Below are 27,131 nucleotides of genomic sequence, written 5' to 3'. Positions count from 1 at the left end.
AACCACCATGCTATAGACAGATCATCGTTCTATATGGTCATCTTGTCCACTTAAATTGGCACCGTGCCATGAGCATATTGCTGTGGCAGCGCCCCACAGCATCCTTTTAGGATACCGGAGACCAATTCTTGGCTTGGCATAAGTGATGGTAATGAGAAGGGGGAAAGCAGTTACGTTATTAAACACCACCCATAGCAACCACCTGCGGGTTTCCAAATATCGCCTCCATCTGCTCCCTCAGTTATTCCAGACAACCACTCAGGTTTTCTGAAAACGTCAAGGGCCTGGTTCTGAGGGCAGCCAGGGCTACGCCGTGTCTCCTCACAGGGCTTTGCGGCTGGGACAGCCACATTCTCGCGGTGGCATCCCCAAGGCACCTTTCGGCTCTGCTCTGCCCAGCGCTGTTTATTAACATCTCTCTGAGCACACAGCACAAGGTTCACTTTGCTACTCAGGGGGCCTGGGATCCTTCGCCTGAATGGCAAACTTCACCAAGAGCCTTGCCAGACAGGTTGTGGTGGAACATGCTGAGCATTCTCGGACTTCTTAGCTCCTTGGCACCTCTGAGTGGGGTGCGCCCAGCCCTGACATTGAAATGCAGAGTCTGCTGGGAAGGAATGAACTCCACGCGCAATCCAGTGTCACGGTGTTCCCTGACACCGAGGCCTGAGAGCACCCTGTGTTTGATCTTGCACTGCTCCAGCAAATTGGAAAGGTTATTGCAGAAGCACACCCGGGTTAGCGTCTTGACCCCAGCGATCTGCAGTGGGAACATGTTCAACGTGTCTTCTTCCTGAGAGAGAGGAGAGGCTGAATTGGAAGAAACTGCTTATTAGTTTGAAGGGAGACGCTCTTATATTCTTTGGGTTTAAGGTAGATATTAACACATTGTTTGCAGGTAGTTTTTATCGCACGCTAACAGGTGGCGCGGGCCTTTTTTGCGCAAATGGCAACATTCAGTAAAATTACGATAACTTTAGTTTACGTATTTATACGTTACCCGCATTCTACCGCTAGTCTATAAAAAAAGTATTAATATGTGTCCCGCGCTCTACTACCAGTCAACGCTACCAGTCAACGTAAAACGTATAAATATGTTTCCCGCATACAATGTGTTAATAATGTCAGTTGCATGCTTGCTGTAATTTTCAGTTTGATTTTATGGAAGACACTGTTCTGCGTCTTCTTAAAAATATTCTAAGCCTACATATGGATGTTTAGGCCCTGGGCCTACAAAATTAATACAATACGGTCCCTGCCATTATCAGACCTGCAAGGTGTCAGAATGAAGAGATTCCCTAAATCAATTACCAGAAGCTCCCCAAGACTTCTTCAAAGGATAAGCCTTTGGAAAATGTCTGGGCATACATTTGTAATAACTGTTCATTATTTTCGAGATCAAATATATTTAAGAAGCATGCTCTTGAAGCAATGCTGTTGATGGTCCACCTGGTACTTTTCTTCCACGTGGACTTGACATGATCTAACCTGATCTCCAATAAGACTTCTCAACTCAACTGCCGATCATTGAAATTGACAGATGGGAAGATTTTACTCCAGTTTCCAGCAAAGCAAAGGAATAAGTCCTCTGTGGTCTGGATAGAGTGAATTGGTGACTTCATTCCAAAGCTTAGAACTGTGAAACGCAAGATTGCCAGGGCACCCCTGGTCTCTGGCACCTTCCACATAAGAACTAGGACGCAGGGAGAAGTGGCAAATAACTGGCTGAAACACTGCAAAGGAGGGAAAAAGCGCCTCATTTTAAAGTATGTGCAAGGCAGCCAGATTTCGTGGAGCCAGCACAGTGGGCTTTTGCCCCGTACAGCAGGGCTTACCTGAAAACACTATTCAGTTTCTTGTGAAAAATTGTTTTTAAGTCTTTTCCTCCAGACTCCAGCCTGGGGACCTATTTATTCAAAGCATTCAAAGAGCCTCAGCCTACAGCAGCCTTGCCTGTAGGCCAGGCCCCAGCCAGGGCTGCGGACAGCTATAGGGTGAAGCTCCAACTTGTTGCCTTTATACTACCTGAGGCGCGCATCCCCACTGTTTCCCAGGCACTTTGGCAAACTCAGTACATCCTTGAAAGCACTTCTGGGAAATCAGGAATGTTCCTGGGAGAAAAGGCTAAATCCAGCCAACCTCTGAGGGTGTGAGTCAGCACACCCTTGCTTTCATAGTACAGATAATAATACATTGATGACACTTACTTAGCATTAATGTGTTCTAAGCACCACACAAAGCATGAGATACCCGTTATCTCATTTAACCCTCGCACCATCCCCATGACATGGCTATAGTCCCAGATTTACAGACAAGGACACAGAGCATTAGAGGCATAAAGATTTAGGTTTGAACCCTGGTCTACCTGACTCTGGGGGATTCTATCTTGTTAACCACTGCACTCTGGCGCAGGGCTGCTGGCGGGTAGAACTTGAAAGGATTCCAGGGCTTGGGCTGCCAGGCAGAATGCTCCTTTTGGAATCAGAGGAGGCTGAAATCCTGAACTGATTCTGGAAGTGTGTGTGCCGAACCACATGTCCAGGGAACAAAGACCATGCACACAAGGGTAGGCAACAAGATCATAGACAAGCTAGATAATCCATCACAGTAAATTCCTGTTACTATCCTGCCAGGGTTAGCTGACAAGTAACAGAATGAGTTGCAAGCTTCTTCTGTGCTTGAATGTTGTATGCACAGAATTAACCCGTTTTATTTCCCTTCACTGTGTAGAAGTTTGAGAGGAGTCGTACTCTTGTGCATATGGTCAGGCGCCCGCATCTCTTGATCATGCTTTCTTGTGTGTGGTGTGTGGTGATGTATGACTTCCTCCCCTACCATCCTTTTTCCACAACTGTATGTGTTTAGGGGAAAGAGAGGATACAACACCTGGGCAACTGTTTACCCAGAAAATTTTAATGAGAAAAATAATAAAATAAGTATTTACTTATGAGAATGAACACGTTTTTGCTGGGCTGAATTTTCTGGAATATCTCTTATGATTAACTTCCTTGAATAAGGTCACACATTTAATTTTTCTTTTATAGATACACTCTCAACTGGTACCTGTTTATGTAACAGGCCACTGGAGAGAGATGAGTGACTAGTGTCTTTTTTCTTTCCCTTGTCAAGTTTCCTAAGACTCTTGAAATAGAGGTGATTTTAGGTCAATGGATAAATAGTCATAGTACCCTTTAACCCTGGTGTCATTAACCTGATGGTACTCGCAGCTTTAAGACTTTGGGCATTAAAGCTGAAACCCTGGTCATTGCTCCCAGGGGCTGGCATGTTTCTCAGCAGATAAATTGGGCGTTTCCAAGAGCAGTCAGCTGCATGGAAGCTCACTAAGGACTGCGAGTTCTCTCTGTCCCTGTCTCGGCTCATCACCCCTCCTTAGGTGGGCATTCTTCAGCATTAGAAGGCACGTGGTAATTAAAGTTTAATAAGGAATGCTCTGATGCTGTTAAATGTGCCATGTCCTTCAACAGACGTTATAACATGTGAGCCCACATTGCAAAGATGGTGACCTTTCCTCTTGTTCTCAGGGGTGGACTCGTCAATGGGCACCCTGTGTTTTGATCTTGATCTTTGGCTTAAGCTAATCATTGACAAGGAAGGGCTATTCAGCTCTGTCAGTCCGATTGTATTGTCAATTATATGCACACATGTAACCATCACTAATGTCCTTACATGCTTCCTTAAGAGAAGAAGTCGGAAATCTTTCTCATTTTATTTAAATGTTGAGTGGTGAGGAAACGTGGAGCTCTCTTTTGTGCTTCAGTTATAACTCCTCCAGTGACTGATGGGGAGGGCACATTGTAAGAGAAAAGGAGAAGGTATTTTGAAGAAAAATTCAACCCAGAATTCATGGGCAAATATCCCATCCTTCTTAAGACACTTTAAGGCAAACCACTATATCAAGAACTGCCAGAGCCAAAGAGATTTTAGGATATGAATGCAACCTTTCGCTTTGCAAATAAGAAAACTGAAGGCCAGACCAAGAGAGACTGTGCTGCTTGGCCAACATTGTGCAACTGTCTGAACACAGAATGTCCCCCTGTGCGTGTGCTGACTTGATGATCCATGTAATACTGTGGCCCCCAGGATTGGAGGCATTTGTTTTCAACATGAAGAAACCACTGACGTCCAAACATTTGAGGACACGGATATTTTTCTCTCTTTTTTTAATACATGTAAGATACCTGTAAAATAATATAACCCAGATGACCTTCATCAATGTCAGGGGACAAAATGTTGCTGTGAGTATGGTAGGCAGGGATGTTGGGACTCTGAGTGCCTGCTGGATCTCTTCCTTTAATCCTGGGATCTGGAGCAAGTGATTTACCTTCTCTAGAGAGTCCAAATTCTGGAGGTTAAAATCCTAGGGTTGAAAACTTAATTCTGCCACTTGCAAGCTGTGAGTCACTGGTTACTTCCCCTTTCTAAGCCTCCTTTTCATCATCTATAGAATGAAGATAAGAAGCACATTGAGGACTATTCTGGGGATTACATGCGAGAACCCAAGATAAATGCTTAGTACGTTGCCTAGTAATTAGAAAAAATAAATGTTAACTATCCTTACCAACATCTACAAAATAAGAAGATGGGTTATGTACTGTATAAGGCCTTCTCTCAACATGAATATTTTATCATTAGAAAACCCAAGAATTTCCTATTTTACCCTTCCATTAGTAGGCATGTGCCATTGTTCTTTTACCCTCTACTGTATTTCACAAAATATACAAATTTCCTGTTTAGCTCATTAGGAATAACTCATTGGTCTTAACATAAGGATGGTTAATCAGTTTGACCACTAGATGGTGATTGAACTCTTGTGGCCTCTTAGTTGGCCGACTATTTACACTGACTAGTAGAAGACATCAATGTATAAAACATGGAACTTTCAAGTTGGAAGGCCATCTAGTCTAACTTGAAGGGGTTGAGTAAGAGGTTGGCATTTAGGGATAAAGTGAGTTGTTCAAGGTTACACAGCCATTAGTTGTAGTCTTCAGAAAAGAAAGAGAGTCCCAATTCTGGCCAATGACTTATTTCTTTCATTACACAGTAGGCTACATGCTCCTAGGGGCTTCCAGAGGCCTGGTCTGTTTGCCTCTCATATTTCTTTGATGGTTTTAATAAAAGAGTTTTGAGGAGTTCAGCTGGAAACTTAGTGTTTTCTTAGAAAAGCATAGTAGTAACCAATACAGTTTTCACACCTTCATATTTCTCCAGTGGCCTCATATTCATTGTCCTTATCCTTAGTGATATTACTGCCACTAGGGAATTTTTACTAGGTGGGGGAATGTGTTTTTTCAGCACACCTCGTCTTTTTGCTCCTACAATATTGTGTGTTTGTGTGTACGTGTGTATGCAAAATGTCTCTTTTTAATATTTCTCTCTTCATCTTTTCCACAAGTAACCAAACAAAATATTAAAGGATGTTCACACACAAAAAACAATGGTGCCCCCTCTGCCCCCACCCAGAACCTACTTCCACATTCAGTGTTTTTCAGGCAGTCTTTCTTATGAAATGTGGAATTCATGCTTAATCTCAAAAGCACAGTTTAGTAGATAGGAAGATATAAATGTAGACAGGAAAACATAGAACTTTGAGTAGAAGGAGCCTACAAAATGACCATCTGTCCTCAAAAAAATTATGTCTGTTTCCCAAAGAAACAGCTGATAAAAAATAGGATCAGCCTAGATTCTAAGTCATTCAACACCAGTGCACCGACTCTATTGTCATCCTTGTTCTCATAACGTCAGAACCCACTGATGCCAGGGACAGATGCTGAGTCAGTGCAAGATGAAACCAGGGTACTCTAAGATTAGTTGTGCTTTATGGGTCTGTGCAAAATGATTGGGGCTATTCTCCTTGCTGCATGGAGTTTGACACATCTGGGAGGACTAGACAGGATACTTCAAGTGATTCTAACAGCAACTAATTCTGGCTACCAGTGCTCCTGGTAGTCTTAACCCAAAAATATGCTGCATCAAATATCCACATCTTAATTATTCTGGATCAACTTGATTTATGCTATTAGAATGTGTATAGAACAGTTATCTTTGTTGATGGGAAATGTTTTACCAAATTAAAGGGTGGAATTTGAACTCAGTTACCTTTCGTTGACTGACTAAATGTTAACTTTTCATCAGTACAATTTCCAAGAATCTCTTCATTGGGTGGTGGGAGGATGACCTGGGCACACTGCAGAAGGTGGGCGGCTAATGGCCAGGTCAGGTTGTGTTTGGCATGGTCCTGTAGCTTCCAAGAAGGTGAGGGAGCTAAAAGCAGCATCCATCCAACATTTGAGATATTTGAGTTTTTTCTGTTGATTCCTCTCTTAGGTCCATAAAAGGTGGCTCCGATTTCTCCCTTTCTGAGCCTCAGCCAGCTCAGCCGGGCCGAGGTTTCCTGTACAGAGTGCTCAGAGCGGCCCTTCCCCTTCAGCTGCTCCTGCTGCTCCTCATCGGGCTCGCCTGCCTGGTACCAATGTCCGAGGAAGACTACAGCTGTGCCCTCTCCAACAATTTCGCCCGATCATTCCATCCCATGCTCAGATACACGAACGGCCCTCCTCCCCTCTGAAGCAAGCAGATGCCATCTGCAGCGGTGCTGGCCGTGTAAGGAGGGTTAAGCCCAAAGCCAACCCAAACTAGCAAAAGGAGCACCTGAATGCTGGCAAAGGCCTTCGGAGTGGTGGTGTTAGCCATGTGTCCAAATCATGGCTTCGGAGGTGAATGATAAACAATGACAGAAGGAGAGCAAATAGAAGAAGGTGTGGAAGAAATGTTGTTTGAAACTCAGCCTCAGTACTAAAGAGATGAAGTACCTCCAACGTCCCCTGGGTGCATGTGTCCTGGGCCTTTGGCCCGTTCTATGCACACCCAGGACTGTAGCACACCATCTGGGCAAGTTTCCCACGGTGTGCCCCATCCATTCATTAAATGACGCCACCTGAGCGCCACGTTGGTATCGAACGGTCTACCAACCAACCAGTGCTGAGCCTTGTAACATACAATTTTGAAGAGCTTACATGGCAGCTTTCTTTTTGTCTGGTTTTTCTTTGGGGCATGATATTCTAACCTTTGCTTTAGAAGCACAAGCTGTAAATCTAAAAGGCACTTTTTTAAAAAGTATAAAGAAAAACTGGATGTAATAAATAAAATCATGGAAGGATTTATGTGAAAAAAAGTTGAATGTTATAGTAAAAAAAAAAAGAGATATTTATGTATGTACAGTTTGCTAAAGCCAAGTTTTGTTTGTATTGATTTCTTTGCATTTATTATAGATACTATAAAATATTTTGTCTGTGCTTTTTTTTCTCCCGTAAAGAAATGACTCTAAATTTCCCTGTTGAGCAGAATGCAACCTGAGTTACCTTTTTGCAGAATGAATGAAACTGAAACATAAGCGTGCATTAATGAATAAGGAGGATTAGAGATAGCACGTATTTAGACCTACCGGTCTCTAGGTGATTCCTCTCTCCATCCTCCTCCCACAGCCAATTGTATCTCCTCAACTCTTGTTTCTCAGCACCTGTCATCCTCTCCTTTCTTTTCTGTCCCCTCCGCCCAACTGGAAGAGCCTCCTATGGAGCCTCCACTCCATCTCAAGGGTACACAACAGTCTATGAACTTCCTTACATGTTTTATCTATCAGTCAAGTCCACTGACAATAAGATTTGGTTCTGCCCCTCTGATCTTTCCAACTAATGGCCCACATGGAATTGTTTGGTGCTCATGGAATTTTAATCCACTATTTAATCATGGGAGGAGAAAGATTTATATAAAACCTAGGTGTCAGGCTTCTCTTGAAAGTGGAAACTCTGGTGTTCTGGGTACCCATTCCTAAAGGGCAGTAATTGCTGGAGGGAAGTGGCTGTTGCTCCTTGACCTGTAGGAAGAGACACTTTGTCCATGTCCACTTACATCCTATCCACCTATCTCAGTGCGTGTCCCAGCCTGATGCCTGTAGGTATTTAATTTGTAAGTCCTGCTCTAAATCAAGAATGTAAAGCCAACCGAAGTTTGCATGGTTACCTGGACCTGCCTTGCACAGCTTCCATGATGCTGTAGCCTGAGCGCCTTCCCACCTCGGGGTCCTGCGTCTCTTTAAGCCCCGGGCCCTGGGCGGACCTTCTAATTCACTCCCTGGGGTATGGCCTCAGAGGTTACATTTCAAACAGATGCCTGAGGTGATTTTAGCCCTATTACCTGTGGAAAAGCACCACGCCATACCTTCCTGCTCCATCTTTTTGTTCTCACCACACCCCTCCTCCCTCTCAAGATAACTCACAAGCTGCCTCCTCCTGGAAGACCTTCCTGATCACTGCTGGACTGGACTGAAGACTTCTCTCCACCGAACTTTCCCATCACCCGAGTTGAGTTCTGCTTTCTACTGCCAGGTTGCTCCTTTCTTGTCTCCCCCGGAACCTCCCCCAGGAAACAGACTGGAGTTGTGCTCTTTTCTAAAGAAGACAAACCTGTGCGTGGTATGTTTTCTGTCTCCTGCTTCTGGGAGGGCTGCGAGCGGTGGTGGAGATTGGACTTGAGAGGGTCCAATCTGAGAGGGTCACTCTTCAGGCCTTGTTCTTCCTCACTTCCCTGTCTTCTCTGCTCCAAAACCCGGGATGTGCGGTCTCGCCTCTCAAGCAGTCCAGCCCTTCAAGAGCCACCTTTTGCCACTGTGAGCGAACTCGTTCTACAGCGAGACATGGGTCATGGGAAAGACCAGCACAGAGGGACTCCAGAGCCCTCTCTCCGCATCGCTGAACTGCCTTACTCGACATCCCCCATCCCCAAAGAAGCAACTGTTAAATGTGGCTGAAAAAAAATCTTAGCGTATAGTCCCTGTGTGCCTTCCTCAAAACCCCTGTGCAACACTCAGTGGGATGTATGATGCACGTTTTTATTACAATTTTCAAAGATTTAAATAACAGGGTATTGGAATAAAACAGAAGTAGGAGCCACTGATGGGTGGAAGCATTGGAGCTATGAGATGATGGCTTTCCCCCGATGATAGTAGGACCCGTTCAGCCAGGACCAAGACAGACAGTCACAGAAGAGACAAGGGTTTCTGCCCAGAGCCCTCATATACTCGAATGCCCACTGCGGAGAGGACACGGGGTCATGTAGGAGCAACCTCACCTGCACCAGCAACTGCCTTGGAGAGGGAGAGAGAGAGAGAAGAGAGAGAGAGAGAGAGAGAGAGAGAGAGAGAGAGAGAGAGAGAGGAAGAGAGAGAGAGGAGCTTCCTGGATGAGGTGGGGGCTTTTAAAGAATATTAAGAGGCTAAAGGGACACTGATGGCTGCTAAAAAGGCTGTCAGATTTCTGAGTGAGGACTGTCGGGAGCCCTGCTGTGGCTGGCAGATAGGGAGCGATGTCCCAAGAGAGTGGTGGGTGAGGAAGGGCACAGCAAGGAGACCGTCCACTGTCCGGGAAGGGTGGAATTCATAACACGTTGGTGATGAGATTCCCACCAGCAAACAGGAAATGTTAGAAAAGCTGAGGAACCAGAAAAACCTATAAAGCTAAGAGGGGGGAACTAAGGATCAGAAACTAAAAACCATGACTTAATAAGAAATCCAGAGAGGAGTGAAAGATAAGGGGGGGTGCGGGGAACTATGCCGGGGAGCAGGAATAGCTCCTGGAAAATGGGATGGCAACAGCTTCCCTTATTTTTGTAATAAGTGAGAAAGCAGGCCTTTGAAAGGCTTGGATGGCCCGGTCAGATGGCTCAGTGGTTGAGTGTCAACCTATGACCCAGGAGGTCATAGTTCGATTCTCAGTCAGGGCCCATGCCTGGGTTGTGGGCTCGGTCTTCAGTAGGGGAATGCAGGGGGCAGCCAATCAATGATTCTCTCTCATCATTGATGTTTCTCTCTCTCTGCCTCTCCCTTCCTCTCTGAAATCAATAAAAATAGATAAATATATATTTTAAAAAAAAAACAAAAACAGAAAGAAAGGCTTGGATGGGAAATTTAGCAGCTGAGCTCTGAGAGTGCCTGTAGAAACGCAACTTGGGGTAGACTGATTTACAGCCTATGTCCTGGAGCCAATTATTAAGAAATTAAAGCTACAAAATTTTATTAACAAACCACATAAGTGATTAAAAAGCAAAAAAAAAAAAAGTAAAAATGGTGGAGACAGTTGATTTATGAAGCTGCTGAGCAGGGTCCCAGGCGCTGGGCTGGACGGGCCTGAGCTGGCCCAATGGTGGGGCTCTCTGCCCCGCCCACCAGCCCGCCATCCCCGTCACCCATGCATCCATGGGGAACTGTGCAGAAATAAAACACCCTCGGAGTAAACGCTGAGTAGATCCAGGAACGCCCAGAACAGCATCCACCCGCATCACAAGTACTTACGGGCCGCCCATCCTGGGGCAGAACCTGCCCACACTGCTCAGGAGCCCGGCCTCGGCCAGGACTCCTAGGTACTTGCTGTCTAGTTACCGTAAAAACCAGTCCTCGCTGGGCCTGTGACGCACGGAAGCACCCGTATTTTCCTTCACCATTTATGTCCTGAAACTTGAGATGAAGGCAAATGAGGGGGCTAGAAAGGAACCCAACAGAAACCGTTTCTAATTCAGGGGAGAAAAGGGCGATGAAGTCTGTGAGATCTGCCCCAACTTCCAGCAAATTTCCTCTCCTTGTAACGTCTCTGTCACCTGGTTTATGCTACAGTGGGTGTTAGTCTGCAGACGCCGACAGGTGGAGGGGTTGACCAGCATCGAGGCGGTTCTCAGCGTAGTCATCGGCAGCACCAAGGTGTTGATTTGGGTGATGGGGGCGGGGGAGGGGGGTGCATTTACCAGGAGTGGTCATTTCAGGTTTAACTGAATATTACATTGTGGTGATTGTGGTCAATTCTCAGACCTAAAGAAGCCTAGAGACAGTGAAACACAAGCAATGACTGTTTTTTCTTTAGTTTCTGGCTTCTCCTTAACTTCTCCCTCGGGTTTTAACACATCCACGAGGAATCCATTTGTGGGTACCACAGAGGGACCTGAATTTGAGGGAGATCCCTCATTCAGATGAGAAAGAGGAGTGACTGGTTGGTTGGGGGCACCTCCCGCAGCCTCTGCCAAGCAGCCCTCTGTGGGAAGAGGCCTGGTCCTTCGCTGGGCAGAGGCGGAGCCGGATGAATTGACGGCGATGGCAGCAGCATCCTGGAGGCTGAGGGAGCTGGACCACACCGGGCGATGAGGAATACTCTCTCTGGGGAGCCGAGGAAGCCAGTTGGGTCTGATCTTTCTAAAATACGAAGGTCATAGTAAAATGAATCAGCCTTGTGATTCTTTTTTTTAGCCATTCCTCAGTGCAGGAACAGGAATGTAACTGAATTTGAAAACCCCAGTTACATGAGGAGAAGAAAGTCCTCTGTAAGCTGTGCACAGACTGCGTTCGATGCCATGGGCGGTGGAGAAGAAACCCTGGTCTCTGGGTTGACTAGACATCTTGGGCCTCCCAGGGGTGCCCTCCTATCCCAGCTATGTCCTGCCAGACACATTCCTGAGGCAACTGCTGGGCTCAGAGGGTGATGCTGCCAACATCCAGGACAGCTCCAGGCAGCCACCCCTTTAGCCCTCAAACCACCCAGCGCAGCTCGCAGTTCACCTTCGTCCCCCACACCAACACCCCCCCACCCCACCCTGTGGGATTTGCAGATGGAGGGTGACTGTAGCGATCCCCACCCCCCACCCCGTGGGATTTGCAGATGGAGGGTGACTGTAGGGATGCGATCTGCGCTAGGAAGTCCACTCAGGTCAGCGGCCTTGGAGTGTGGCCCAGGCCAGGGGCATCAGCGTCTCCTGGCAGCAATGCACCAATTGTGGCTCCAGCAGTGCCTTCCAGGCTACCACCTGCCCGGGTTCCTCATCCTGGGACCTTTCACTCCCCCCAGCAAGCCACAATGGCAGGTGGTGTAAGCAATTCCCCCATCAGCCCCCCCACACACACTGACTTGTAATGTCAGCTCCATCAAGAAACAGTTTCCCATATAAACCTGGATTTTTATTCTGGACGCTGTCCTGTGCGGCTGATCTAGCGTTCCATTGCTGTCTATAGAGTATGGATTAAAGTATGTATATATGTATATTATAGAAATATAATAAATATAAAATATAAGTCTGTATAACTATTAATACACTAGTCTAGTATATTAGTGACTTTGTTATAAGTTTTAATACTTCACAGGAGAAAAACCATTTCTTCCTCTTCTTTGTATTTTCTATTTTAAAGGCTAATTGTTTTTTTTTTTAAATCAGTCATTTGATTTGCAAAAGATTCTCTTGTTTTCTAAAGAAAAATGAACAGTTCCCTGTCTCCCCCTCTATCGCCTCCCAGTGTGGTGTTACCTTTCTGTGCCTTTTGATTTTCTTATTTGAACAGCACACGCGTGTGTGTTTTTTTAAATTGGATCTATTTTTATGACTCTGTGACCGGCAGTTTTCACTTGACAATATTCCGGGGACCTATCGATACGTACATTCCCATCATTGCTGCATTAGAAAGACCGGTTTCTTTCAACCGTTGTTTTCCTCCAGGTTTTTCCTATTCTCACCGCAGGAAACGCCCCAACATGGACATGTGTGCCAATCTCTGTGTAATGCTGCGTCTGTTCCCCTCAGATGCATGGTTTCAGGTGGAATTACTGAATCCAAAGGGTATGTACATTCTCAATGTTATCTGGTAAATTCTGCCAGATTACTTTCTGGGAAGTTGCCATGGTTTACAATCCCACTCACAGACCCTGAGAGAGCCCTTTTCCTCAGACCTGGCCTAAATCTAGAGCACTGCCTTCCAAATTAGGGGAACCATTCCCAAATTATGAACGTCCAAATCCTGCGCATTAGAATCCCACAGGGGGCTTTTTAAAAAGTAGAACTCCAGGCCTCACCCCAAATCAAGTAAACTCTGGTCTCTGGGGAGCAGCCTCCGTCTGAAGTTCTCTGGGTGATCCCCATGTGAGCACAAGTTCAAGAGGCCGGACTAGATGTTACCAGTTTTCTGAAATATTGCCCAATTGAGGGCGACAGTAGCTCTTTGTTCTTAAAGTTTGCATTCTTGTGACCAGTGTATATCTAAATTGTATGTTGCTGCATTTGATTTGCCTCTGTGGGAAGTCTGCCTTATTCTCTATTGTTTATAGGTTTTTTTTACTCTTTTATGCTATTTCCAAGAAACTCTTTGTATATTAGAAAAATTAACTGTGTATGTCATCCACCTTAACTTTATACAGTTCCTGTAGTTGCACAGAAAGTTTTAATTTTCATGCCATCAAATCTGACAGGTTCCCTTTCCTTTATAGATTCTAGATAGTCTACATTAAGAGTGCTTTTCACTCCAAGATTATGCAAAAGTTTGCTTGTATTTTCTTCTAGTAGTTCTATAATCAATCTGGAACCACTTCATAGTTGATGTAAATTAAGGAATCTCTTTGTTATTTTCCAAATAAATAGACAACTGTCTCATGCCAGTTAGAAAGGTAACTCCTTTTATTACTAGTTCTTAGCAACTTAGATGTCAGTCAGCAGGGGCCTTGAATAAAAGATAGCACACACACAATATTTACTATAATGCTGCAATTTTTGTAATGAGATCAATCTAAATTTATTTATTGGGGAAGATCTCTACCATATAGTCTTACATTTTAAATATATATAGAATATTTTCTAAAATATGCTCCCATTTTTGTTGGAAAAAATGTTAACTACATGAGACAAGAAAAAAATTGAGAGAGGAAATTCAAGGCACAACAATGTGAATAGAGTAATGAGGGGGGAGAAACCGTTTTAAATATTTAAATTGTGACAAGGAGAATGATTTGTTTTTAAGGTCCAAGTTACTGTAATAGTAATGATAATTTTAAAAGACAAAAAAAAAGGTACATCTGTTTTTGAATGAAGAGACATTTCATTTACTTGTCAGTTAAAAAAAAAAAAAACACACAAAAACCCACAATTGTGGTGTGCCCCAAAGAAATGGCGACAGGTAATTTATTCACAGTGGAATCCTGGTGGCTCTGGGTGGCCATCAGGAACGTGCTCTGTGTTGGTTCCAGGGATAAGAGCAAAGGTGGTGCAGGCCCCCGATTTCCGATGAGGGGGCTTCCCAACCTGGGCTCCTGCTGAATCTGGAGCGAAGAGCTTTCCTGGGAGAACAGCTTTCCTCCAAATGAGACTCATTCATTCAAGAAAAACCTCAACTTCTAAACCGCCACCCTCCCCCAGAAGTCACCCTGCTTGTAGGTGAAATCAGTCCGTCAGCCTGATGCCTGGAAGTGAGGGGGCGGGGAAACCAACAGCCTCCTGGAAGTCACGTGCAGAGTTCACTAGTGCCTTTCAGGAGCCACAGGTTTGCCCTGTTTGGCTTTTCTCCTGAAACCTGCTCCCACTCAACGACCCTCCTCAAGATTCTGCCCACTGGGGTGTGGCTTAGGCCTGGGGCTCAGTCCCTGTCCCTGTCTCCCCAACAACCCCATGGCCCTCCTTCATGGAGTCTGCTGATCAGAATGAGAAACTGACAGGGAAACAGTTTGTCTCTCTTCTGAGATGGGTGGGGAGGACAGGACTGTGTTCTGATGCTGCCCAATCAAGGTCACAAGGGCAGCCCATGGCCTATTTCCATAGACTCTTGATCCAAGGGTGGGTTTTATATTTTCAAAAGGTTGTTTGCAGGCCACTTTAAGTAAGATGCTTGCTCTCTGGCTCTTTACAGAAAAAGTTGGCCAACCCCTGAGAAGGAGTTGCCCAAGACAAACATGGGTAGTGGCAGAACTGCTTGCTCTAGGCATGACCCCGAGCCTTTCAGACGCCTGTGTCCTGACAAGACTTCTCAACGATATCATCCCATGGGGTCAGCTCAGCACTTGACCAACTCTCCCAACCTCACTCTGCCTGCTGCTCGGGGTTCTTCCTCTCAAAACACCTCTATGGCTTCCATAAATAATCCTTCCTTCCTTCCTTCCTTCCTTACTTCCTTCCTTCCTTCCTTCCTTCCTTCCTTCCTTCCTTCCTTCCTCCCTTCCCTCCTTCCCTCCTTCCTTCCTTTCCTTTCCTCCCCTTCCTTCCTTTCTTCCTCCCTTCCCTCCTTCCCTCCTTCCTTCCTTTCCTTTCCTCCCCTTCCTTCCCTCCTTCCCTCCTTCCTTCCTCCCTCCCTCCCTCCCTCCCTCCCTCCCTTCCTTCCTTCCTTCCTTCCTTCCTTCCTTCCTTCCTTCCTTCCTTTCTTCCTTCCTCCCCTCAAGTGTTTATTGGATTTGGTTGGGGCTGGAGCTCCACTGTCTTTGAAGTGGTGATGTTGCCCTCTCTCATGAGTAATAGGCACAAAGGGCTCTGTAAACTGGTTGGACCCTCAGAGTTGGCGGTGATTTTGTCCTACTAGAGGCATCTGCCAGGTGAGTGGCCCTCTGTTCCCTCAGCTATGGTGCTACCTCAGGAAGGGAAGGGTCCTGCCCTCTTCAGAGCTTCTTTCTCAGAGCTGGGCCCTTCCCTTTGGCAAAGAGGGCACACACGGCTTTGAGAGCTCAGTGGGAGTGGGGAGTACATGACCAGGGTGGTGGCATAGTTTGGCAGGTGATACACCTTGTTTGTTCAGGGGTTTGGATCTTTTTTATTGGATAGATGAGGTCCTTGCACCATTTCCCTGGGGCCTTCAAACCCTTTCTTCTCTGGTGGATTTTTTGGTACCCAGAGGTACCCTAGGGGCCTACACGGCCTGGAAGTTGCTGAGAGCTGGAGTCTCCAAAATCCCAGAGGGTGGGGACCCGGGGACAAGGAGGACTCACCTGTCAGCCTGCTCTCCTGGACATGGGACACAGGAAATTGGAAAGGACCAGGCTCCCCCTCTCCCCTTGCCACAAGAACAACTTCTTGTTTTATTAATAAAACAATCCTATCTAATAAAAGAGAAACATGGTAATTAACATACAACCACTACCCTTCCCATTGGCTAATCAGGGCAATATGCAAATTAACGGCCAGCCAAGATGGTGGCTGGCAGCCAGGCAGCTTGAAACTAACATGAAGCTTGCTTGCTTCAGTGACGGAGGACTCCAATGTTCCCCGCCTGCCGCTGCCGGCCTCTGAGCTGCAACTCTAAGCAACTATGTAACAAATATAGAAGCTAAACAAAACCCCAGAAACCTGCTTTAGTCCTTCGGGCTTCAGCCAGCAGGACCCCAACATTGTTTCAAATACAGAAGGTAAACAAAGGCCAGAAACCTGCTTTCAGCAGTGGAGGCCTAAGAGCTGGAGCCAAGCCTCAAAGCTAAAGCTGGCCCAGAATAAAAAAAAAAAAAAGAAAGGAGTGGTTGGGAGCTTCAGTCACCCACCAGCCTGAAAACAGCCCTCAGTCCCTCACCCAGACTGGCCAGGCACCCCAGTGGGGACCCCCACACTGAAGGGTATGTGACCAGCTGCAAACAGCCATCATCCCCTCACCCAGGCTGGCCAGGCACCCCTCTGGGGACCCCCACCCTGATCCAGGACACCCTTCAGGGCAAACCAGCCAGCCCCCACCCGTGCACCAGGCCTCTATGCTATATAGTAAAAGGGTAATATGCCTCCCAGCACCGGGATCAGTGTGACAGGGGGCAGCACCCAAACCCCCTGATCGCCCTGCGGCTCTGTGTGTGACAGGGGGTGGGGCCACAACCTCCCTATCCGCCCTGCTCTGTTCGTGACAGGGGAAGGCACCCCAACCCCCTGATCAGCCTTGCTCTGTGCCTGATGGGGGGAGCTCCCCAACCCCCTGATCGCCCTGTGACTCTGTGTGTGACAGGGTGCGGCGCTCCAACCCCCTGATTGGCCCTGCTCTGTGTGTGACGGGGTAGAGCCATAACCTCCCCATCAGCCCTGCCCTGAGTGTGAGAGTGGCGGTGCCCCAACCCCCTGATCGGCCCTGCTCTGTGGGTGACAGGGGGCGATGCCCCAACTCCCCTATCGGCCCTACTCTGTGAGTGACAAGGGGGAGCTCCTCAATCCCCTGATCGGCCCTGCTCTGTGCGTGACAGGGGGGAGCTTCTCAACCCCCCTGATGGGCCCTGCTCTGTGCGTGACAGGGGGCAGTGCCCCAACCCCCTGATTGGCCCTGCTCTGTGCATGACAGGGTACAGAGCCCCAACCCCTCTGATGGGCCCTGCTCTGTACATGACAGGGGGCGGCGCCCCAACCCCCTGATTGGCCCTGCTCTGTGCATGACAGGGGGCGGTGCCCCAACCCCCCAATCGGCTCTACCCTGAGTGTGACTGAGGGTGGCATCACAACCTCCCAATCTGCCCTGCTCTGTGCATGACATGGGGCAGCGCCCCAACTCCCCAATCAGCCCTGCTCTGAGCCTGACCAGGGGCTGCACCTAGGGATTGGGCCTGCCCTCTGCCACCCGGGAGCAGGCCTGAGCCAGCAGGTCGTTATCTCCCAAGGGGTCCCAGACTGCGAGAGGGCACAGGCCGAGCTGAGGGACCCCGCCCTCCCCCCCGAGTGCACAAATTTTTGTGTACCGGGCCTCTAGTATTATTAATAAAAGATAAAAGGGTATATGTTTTTTCTTTCTGCCTCTATGCAATCATGGAAAATAAATTTAAAATCTCCACACTGCTTTAGGCTCTCTGATGGAGGCTATCCATTGTTTGGTTAAACCCAGGCTGGAGTTTGCAGCTTTTCCCATCGGAAGAAGCTGGGAGCTTCCTGGAGTTCTGTCCTTTGGAGCTCCAGGGCTTCCCGTTTCCTCGACCCAGATTCTGGAGGCCCCGGGCAAAAGCAGTTGGTACCAACATTTGCAAGTAGTTAAAGCAAGCTTCTCTCCCAGACCTCCTGTCTTTTCATAAATGTGCTAATGCTTTTTCCTTACACATATTTTTTTAGCATTTGAGAATGGATTGGATTGTAAGCATTGTAAAAGGGTGTTTTAAAATCCTATATAATAAAGAGGTAATATGCAAATTGACCATCGTGCCTTCACACAATATGGCCGCCCGCATGTGGTCACAAGATGGCCACCACAAGATGGCTGGCAGTGGAGGGCAGTTGGGGGCGACCAGGCCTGCAGGGGAGGGCAGCTGGGGGGGACCAGGCCTGCAGGGGAGGGCAGTTGGGGGCAACCAGGCTGGCAGGGGAGGGCAGTTGGGGGTGACCAGGCCAGCAGGGGAGCGTAGTTGGGGGGGACCAGGCTTGCAGGGGAGGGTAGTTGGAGGCAACCAGGCTGGCAGGGGAGGGCAGTTGGGGGCAACCAGGCCTGCAAGGGAGGGCAGCTGGAGGCGACCAGGCCTGCAGGGGAGGGAAGCTGGAGGCAGGACCAGGCCTGCAGGGGAGGATCGTTAGGGGTGACCAGGCCTGCAGGGGAGGGCAGTTGGGGGCAACCAGGCTGGCAGGGGAGGGCAGTTGGGGGCGACCAGGCTGGCAGGGGAGGGCAGTTGGGGGCGACCAGGCCAGCAGGGGAGGGTCGTTAGTGGTGACCAGGCCTGCAGGGGAGGACAGTTGGGTGCAAACAGGCCTGCAAGGAGGGAGGGCAGTTGGAGGGGACCAGGCCTTCAGGGGAGGGCAGTTGGGGGGGACCAGGCCTGCAGGGAGGGCAGTTAGGGGTGGCCAGGCCTGCAGAGGAGGGCAGTTGGGGATAACCAGGGTGGCTGGGGAGGGCAGTGGAGGGCAATCAGGCCAGCAGGGGAGCAATTAGGCATCGATCAGGCTGGCAGGGGAGTGGTTGGGGGGATCAGGCTGACAGGCAGAAGCAGTTAGGAGCAATCTGGCAGGCAGGTAGGCGAGGGGTTTGGAGCCAGCAGTCCCGGATTGTGAGAGGGATGTCCAACTGCCGGTTTAGGCCCAGGGCCTAAACCAGCAATTGGACATCCCCTGAGGGGTCCCATATTGGAGAGGGTGCAGTCTGGGCTGAGGGACACCCCCCCCGCTGCAGTGCATGAATTTTGTGCACCGGACCTCTAGTATTTAATAATAGTCCGGCCGGTGTGGCTCAGTTGGTTGAATATTGTCCCGTGCACCAGGAAGTCCCTGGTTTGATTCCTGGCCAGGGCATTTGCAGGGGTTGCGGGCTCCATCCCCAGTAGGGGGCATGCAGAAGGCAGATGATCTCATCAATGTTTCTATCTCTCTCTCCCTCTCCCTTTCTCTTAAGTCAATAAAAACATATCTTAAGCCGAAACCGGTTTGGCTCAGTGGATAGAGCGTCGGCCTGCGGACTGAGAGGTCCCAGGTTCGATTCCGGTTAAGGGCATGTACCTGGGTTGTGGGCATATCCCCAGTAGGAGATGTGCAGGAGGCAGCTGATCGATGACTCTCTCTCATCGATGTTTCTAACTCTCTATCTCTCTCCCTTCCTCTGTGTAAAAAATCAATAAAATATATTTAAAAAAAAAACATATCTTAAAAAGTATGTAATAAACTCAAATATTTAATAATAAAAATATTTAATAATAACGTCAAAGGTACATGAATGGTCATTTGCTCTAGTTTGTAATCCATTCTTAGTGGAGCATCGAGCAGCTCTGGAGTGGCCCCTCCACTCCTTCCCTTCATTTAGGAGGAAGGACTATGGTTGAGCCCAGAAACCCACCTGCCTCTGTGTGCTGGAGGGACTGGGGCAATGCAAAGCAGCTCCTAGAGGCGGTGACAGGACCCCTCCTGTCCTTTCCTCACCCTCCCCTCGCCTCCCCCACAGCTGCCCCTCCTGCCTGTGGTCTGGGCCCTGGGTATTGACACATGCTCTTTCTGGTGGCAAATGTGGAAACACTTGGGAATCCTTACAGCTTAAACTCTGCGGAGCCCGGGCGAACTCAATCATTCAATCAGCCCATAAAAATGTTTACCAGCTCACCAACCTTTCATTGGCCTTTCCCACACTTATTGATTTCTCAATAAAAGAGCATCTGATGACAGCTGCAGTGCTGGAGAAAGGTCGCGCGGGGCCCTGAGCCTGGAGAGTCACCCAGAGTGCATCTGTCCCATGGCCGCTGGGTCGCTGGCCCTGGGCAGAGCCGCCTGATTCAGCCACTGTGCAGGCCCTTTCTCTGCAGTAACTGACCCGGCCACTGAGCCTTTCCTACCCGGTTTCAAAATCACTTTTGAAAATGTTTGCCCACTGCTTCCTTTCCTTGTTCCAGCCCCCACCTCCCCTTTCATCTCATTAGGATGAAAGCCTCTATTTCATCCCTTCTCACAGACACCCAGGGCCTTGGCCGTCTGCCGTAGTCTTGCTCCTGGGCCCTGAGAGAGGCGCTGGCCTTGTGACCAGGGGAGGGAGGGAACCCGGCCTAGGTGCCATCATCTCTGAAACAGGCCTCCTGCTTCGAGGGTGCCGCTGCCTCCGCCTTCAATGTCTCCTGCTGGGGTCCAACCCCAGCAGGTCCAGGGGTCCCCAAAGGTGTGGACGGAGTCAGCGAAGAAGGAATGACATGGAGACAGCGTTCAGTTGATCAGCAGCCTGGCCAGGATCTCCAGCCAAGTTCTGTTTAGGATCTCCAGCCAGGTTCTGTCTCTAGGTTCTTCAGCCAGGTTCTCTCACTAGGTTCTGTCTCTAGGTTCTGTTGCCAGTTTCTGTCCAGGATCTTTTGCCATGTTCTCTCCAGCCAAGTTCTTCTGTCTCTAGGTTCTGTGTAGGTTCTGTGTCTATGTTCTGTGTCTAGGTTCTGTGTCTAGGTTCTGTGTCCTGTTGTCTTGTTACATCTGTATTTATACCAGTTGATTCCAATCCTATCAATCTCTATTCCAAAGGTTAGGGCGTTTCTTATCTCCATTCCAGGGAGTAAAGATTATGTAGCTTAAGCATGATTGTTCATAGTTAAAGTGATTAATTACCCACCTGGCACTTAGTTAAGGGGTTATATTCCCTCCCTAACTTCAGGGGAAAATCCCTACCTGGGGAAACAACCTTTCTCAGAGAGGTGACCTTGGTTAAAACACATAGTGCCAAGAAGGTGAGCAAACATATTAAGAACAGTATGCCATATATGCCAGGTCCCTTGAAACAGCAAGCATGGACCGGCTCCCGGCAGTCTCCGGTCATGGCTAGAAATAGAGTTCCTGACAAGGCCAAGGTCCAGCGGAAAATCTCTCCTGGGCTCACCCACCGCTCCTGGCAGAACTGGCCAGGAAAAGTGCCTGCCGTGACCTCGGGCACCACAGCTCTGGCGCCAGTGCCGGGGTGATAGCAGGAGAGCCTGCCTGCGGAGGCCACCCACCGGGAAGAGAGGAACAACATCCGCAGAACCTCCAAGCATTCAGCATCGCAGTGTTTCTTTGAAGAGTCCCATTTCGCCTTAAAAGTTCATCTGACCTCCTTTTTTCTACTCATCAAGTGTGGAAGCTTGTTTACATACAAAAGGAGCACTCTCTGTGGCTTCCAGTAAGATGTCACCTCTGCTCTGTGACTAAGCCACCCCCAGGGAGCTCAAGCCCTGGTTCAGAAATGCCCGTGTTTACAGGCAGAGGGATCCCATGTCTGCGTTCACCCGATCTCTGATCCCTGGAACCTTACCTAAGGGTGTTAATCCCCAGTTTCCGCATTTATAAAGAATGATGTATCTACCCTCAGGCTGGGACTCCATGGGCCGCACAGATGCCACCCAGGACAGGTGGCGGGGCCACAGAGTGGAGCTTCTGTGACTTTTGCTGTCCTGACACTATTTTTTCTTTTTAAACATATTTTTATTGCTTTCAGAGAGGAAGGAAGAGAGAGAGAGAGAGAGAGAGAGAGAGAGAGAGAGAGAGAGAGAGAAACATCAATGATGAGAGAGAATCATCCATCGGCTGCCTTCTGCACACCCCCTGGAGGTTCGAGCCCGCAGCCCAGGCATGTGCCCTGACCAGGAATTGAACTGTGACCACCCGGTTCATAAGTCAGTGCTCAACCACCGAGCCACGCCGGCCAGGCTATCCCGCTGCTCTTGAATGCCCGTACCAGCAAGGGTTCCACTGTCTAAATCACTCCATCACCATCACCCTTGTCTGGGCTGGAGAGGCCTTCCTGGTGCACATGGACCGCCTCTATCCTGTTCGACTCTGACAGTGAGGCGGCTCACGTCTACCCGGTGCTGTCTGTTTGGGGACAGTCTGTTTGGGGCTGTGGTGAGCAGGCCCTGAGAGACCTGGCCAAGGACCTGCTTGGCTGTCTGTGGCCCAGCGTCCTGGCACTGTGTCACCCTGACTGGAGCCCCACCAACTGCTCAGTCCATGTGCAGGTGGGAAGGTGTGCAGGGGAAGCCATGCCAACACCATTATCTTCCTCCTCCTCCTTTGGGGTGTACTGATGAGGTCCTTGGGCTTCTATGTGTAGGCGGTTCTGCTGGAAGTGGGCACAACTGCTGAGCCCCCACCCCTTACCTCACCCCCCTCCAGTTCTTTCCAGTGGCCTTTGCCCTCTTCCTGGGCTACACCCACTCTCTGGCCACAACCACTGGCGTGACGTCCTCCCAGGCCTCCTGCAGGGGGTGCTGGCGGCCTGCCTCACTGTCTGTCGCTCTCCAACTTCTTCAAAACCGGCCCCCACAGCAATGCCTGGAGGAGGAGGAGCTGAAACGGAAGCCCAACCCATCAGGACACTGACCCTGGGCAGGCAGACTACAACCACCAGAGGTACCCAGTCTCCAAATGCTGAGACTGGGAGCCTCCAGGCAGGGCTTGTCTGTGCGTCCAGCCTGGGCTCAGGCTGAGTCAGCATGTCTGTGGTGTTGGCAGGGCCCTCCCCTGGTGGTGATGAGGCCTCTGGACAGGCTCCAGGTGCCCAGCTTGGTTTCTGGAAGGGTTTCTACTAATCTCACCCCTGTGTACTGGACCAACGGTCTGGGGGTGCCCAGGGTCCTCCATTGTGAATAGAGATCCCTCAGTACCCCTTCTTCTTTTGGGCTAGGGAAAGGACCAAGAGATTCTGATAAATGCTGTTTTTGTAAAATGTAGTGTATATGTGGATTTTTTAGTATTTGCTTACAATAAATACATCTCTACCCTCATATAAAGCTAGTACCTGGCATAGTGAAGCACCAATAAATGGTACTCTTTTTAAAAAAATATATATTTTTTATTGATTCAGAGAGGGAGGGAGAGGGAGAAAGAGAGACAGGAAAATCAATGATGAGAATCATTAATGAGCTGCCTCCTGCACATCCCCTACTGGGGATTAAGCCCAAAACTCAGGCATGTGCCCTTGACTGCAGTCGAACCCTGGAAACCTTCAGTCCACAGGCCAATGCTCTATCCACTGAGCAAAACTGGCTAGAGCTAACTGGTACTCTTGAGCGTATGCTTGCACATGTGTTGTAACTCAGAGCTGAAAGGAAAATCAAAGATCATTCCATCTGCTGAGAGAGCCCCTTCACCATTTAGAGGTGGCCCAGTCCATGCCCAGGTGCCTCCTGTGGCAGAGAATTCACCGCACCTGTACCTTCAAGCAGATGGCCCACATAATCCGTAGGCCAGTGGTTCTCAACTTGTGGGTCGCGACCCCTTTGGGGGTCGAACGACCCTTTCACAGGGGTCGCCTAAGACCATCAGAAAACACATATATAATTACATGTTGTTTTTGTGATTAATCACTATGCTTTAATTATGTTCAATTTGTAACAATGAAATTGGGGGTCACCACAACATGAGGAACTGTATTAAAGGGTCGCGGCATTAGGAAGGTTGAGGACCACTGCTGTAGGCGGTTCCGGTGGAAAGTACATTTCTATCTTGAACGATCACCTCTCTTCTTGCCTTAGCTTTCGTCTTTATGGTGGTCACAAATATTTCAATTTTAAGGCACCATCATAATGAACTTAAAAGTAGCTTTTTAATGCACACAATCCAAATAATAAAAGTAATGAAAATTTGCCACCTCAGAATTTGCTGTGTTCTTGGAGCAGCAAGTCTAAATAGAGCAACCCCGAATTTAAATGTCCCCAAAGGCTTAAGATATGTCACGTTGGAAAATGTGACCTGGAGCCACTGTGAGAGTTGAATCTACCCCCTTGACACACCCCAAGGGTAGGTTTTGAAAGTCCCACAGATCACCCTAGCTGGTTTGGCTCAGTGGATAGAGCATTGGCCTGTGGACTGAATGGTCCCAGGTTGGAGTCCGGTCAAGGGCATATGCCTGGTTGTGGGCTCGATTCCCAGTAGGGAGCGTGCTGGAGGTAGCCGATCAATGATTCTTTCTCATCACTGATGTTTCTATCTCTCCCTCTCTCTTCCTCTCTGAAATCAATTTTTAAAAAGTAAAAAGACAAATAAAATAAATAAGAAATAAAAGGCCCACAGATTGCTGAACATTTTCCTCATAGCTCGCTGAACACTGGAGATAACACATGGCACATGCAGTCTGTTCCTTGACGTTTTGAGAAGAATAAGGGAGAGAGAGACAGCAGGGTATGTGGAGAGGGGGACTTCTGCCTATGGCCGGCCAGGTGAGGCGATGGGTAAATCCTCGCTCCCAAAAGCAACTATAAACCTCCACAAAGCTGATGAAATCAACCACTTCAGCACTCTGCGAAGTGACCAGAGGCATCCAACACTGTGAGTGGTGGATGCTGAGCTTCGGGTAATTGCAGTGCAAACCTGTGGCCTTCTTGCTTGGGCTGCTTCCATTCCCCACCCCCACCCCAGTTTGGTCAGGATCAGAGCAGGGCATGTCAGGAGGACTGGCAGTCTGTTGCTGTGACCAGGGTCCCGGGCAGCTCACTTGACTGGGCAGATGAGCAGGAGGCTCAGGCCGCACCACCCTGCAGCTGAGGCTGTGGCTGTGGCTGTGGCTGTGGCTGTGGCTGTGGCTGTGGCTGTGGCTGTGGCAGCGCATTCCTGGCTGAGGCTGTGTAATGCACGCAGCAGAGACCAGAAAGTTCCCAGGCAAAAAGCTGATATAGACTTGACCACAGCCTGACAGCCCAGCATGCTCCCCATCCACACGCAGACCCAGCAGCTGAGGAGAGAGGCCTGACTGGCCCCAGGTGCTGGGCAATCTCTGTCTAGTGATTAGGTAACTACAGAGCTATGCGGACACAGGGGCAATTCCTAGGAAGTCAGGCTGAGAAACCAAAACAAGAAACCCAGCGGAAATGCCAGAGGCCAAACACTGTAGGAGAGACAATTTCTCACATTTAACCCACTGTGAGCTGCTAAACAAAGGAACGACAACAGAGTGCAGTACCAGCAGCAACCACCTTAGGAGGGATCAGAATCCAGACTTGCTACAAAATAGGGTCTAAAACGTTCAGTTTTCAGTAGAAATGATAAGATATGCAAAGGAACGCGAAAGTGTGACCCATACTCATAAATAAAAGAGGGCAAAAGAAACTGTGTGTGCGCCTCCCCAGACATTGCTTGTAGCCAACAAAGACTTCAAGCAGCTAATAGAAATGGCTTAAGATATCTAAAGGAAATCATGTTTAAAGAATTAAAGTGTGACGACAATGAGTCAACAAATAGGAATTCTTGATCAGAGATAGAAATTATAGGGGAAAAGAACTAAATGTTTATGTTGGAGCTGAAATAGACAATAACTGAAACGAAACATTCACTGTCAAAATTCAACCTCAAATTCAAGGTGGCAGATGAAAAAACAAAAACTGTCCCCTTGAAATCAGAGAATAGAAATCACTTAATTTGAGGAACAGAGAGGAAGGGGGAAAAAAGAAAAAATGAACAGAGCTTCGGAAACTCGTGGGACAACATCAAAGGTATCGACAGGTATTTAATGAGAGTCACCAATAACTCAAATCCACAGGAAGAAATGAAAAGTGCTGAAAATATAAACACAGAGATTAATATTTTGAAAGTCTATAAATATATTTTTCTCATTTCTTATGTAACTTCTTTAAATGATACAAAGTTGTATCAGCCAGTAAATATAACATTTTATTGTTGAATTTATAACATATGTACATGTAACGTACATAACAATAACAATACAAAGGAGGGAGAGAGAATGGAGCTATTTTGGAGCAAAGGTTTTTATTTTATCAGTTAATATTAGGCTGAAAGAGACTGTCACTCAGGTGCATACTGTAAGATCAACCACTAAGAACATAATTTCAAGTGAGAAAAAAATCAACAGAAAAATTAAAATATAACCTAAAAATATTTAACAAAAATAGAGGGGCCAAGAAGGAGGAAAAGAGAAACAAAAAGAAGATGTACAAAACAATAACAAAGTGGAAATCCACACATAACAATTATCCCATTAAATGTCCATGCTCACAGCGTGATAACAGTTACAACAGTGATAGCCACTCTGTACTGAGAGCTTACTATGTGTGGTCCCATAGTAGGCATTTTAGATATTTCTCTTTTATTTAATCCTCATAACAGCCCTACGGGGTGGTATTGTTCTTATTTCCATTTTAGACAGGAGGAAACCGAAGAAAATCAGGATTGAAGAACTTGACCACGGATAATAGAACAAGAAAACAAAAGAGTTACTTGGAAATCAAAATGACTCAAATAATGTGAAGAACCTAACTTCGTCCAAATAAAGACATGAGCGCAGACAGGCCGTTGGAAAGGGCTTGGGAAGGGCAGCGTCAGTTCAGTGCCCACCACAGTCCTTCGATGCCCTCAGCGAATTAACCCACATCGTCTCCACAGCAGCCCTTCGAGGCAGGTGGCGACATTCTCTCCATAGGGGAAGAGAGCAAGGCAGGGGAAATTACCTTGCCCAAGGTCACACAATAAATGGCAGTGAGGCTCCACCCTGAGCATGTAGCAGCAGAGCCTGTGTGTGTATTATGTTGCCTCTCAATGAGTCAGACTGTTTTCCCTCCAAATCCATGAGGCAAATCACAGAGAGAATGGGTAAAAGGGAATGTGCAGGCAGCTGTGCAAAGGCAAGGAGTCGTGAAATGGAAACCTGGGGGATGCACCAGTCATTGCTGCTTTGCTTCTGTGATGGGTGGAGAGGTTTTGGAGTAAATTATGTAAGTTTTGGGTCATTCATTCATCCGTTCACTAGTTCATTCATAAAAAATTTACCCTCAAGCTTCCTTCTTCATGCTCACTGGAAAGGGGTCGAGGTAAGGCATTAGAAAACAACTCCAGTTTTAGTGAGCACCTCATAGAATGCTCAAATCCAACCTATGAATTAGGTGTTACGATCATCATTTTGTTGACAAGGAAGTGGAAAATCTATCATAATAATAAAAGCATAATATACA

General features: G+C 47.9%; 1 protein-coding gene across 1 annotated transcript in view; it reads left to right on the top strand.

Annotated features, from left to right (window-relative positions):
• Positions 1 to 7,302, top strand: part of SYNE1 (spectrin repeat containing nuclear envelope protein 1) — a 387,878-nt gene extending 380,576 nt beyond the window's left edge. Inside the window, exon 147 of the mRNA XM_081094059.1 lies at positions 6,346 to 7,302. Within this exon, the coding sequence (XP_080950185.1) occupies positions 6,346 to 6,586 (241 nt within the window). The 3' untranslated portion in view covers positions 6,587 to 7,302. The remainder of the gene's footprint in view (positions 1 to 6,345) is intronic.
• Positions 7,303 to 27,131: the final 19,829 nt, after the last annotated feature.

Source organism: Myotis nattereri (genome assembly GCF_964212035.1).
Source record: "Myotis nattereri genome assembly, chromosome: 6".
Lineage (NCBI taxonomy): Eukaryota > Metazoa > Chordata > Mammalia > Chiroptera > Vespertilionidae > Myotis > Myotis nattereri.
This window is presented reverse-complemented; position numbering and strand designations above follow the sequence as displayed.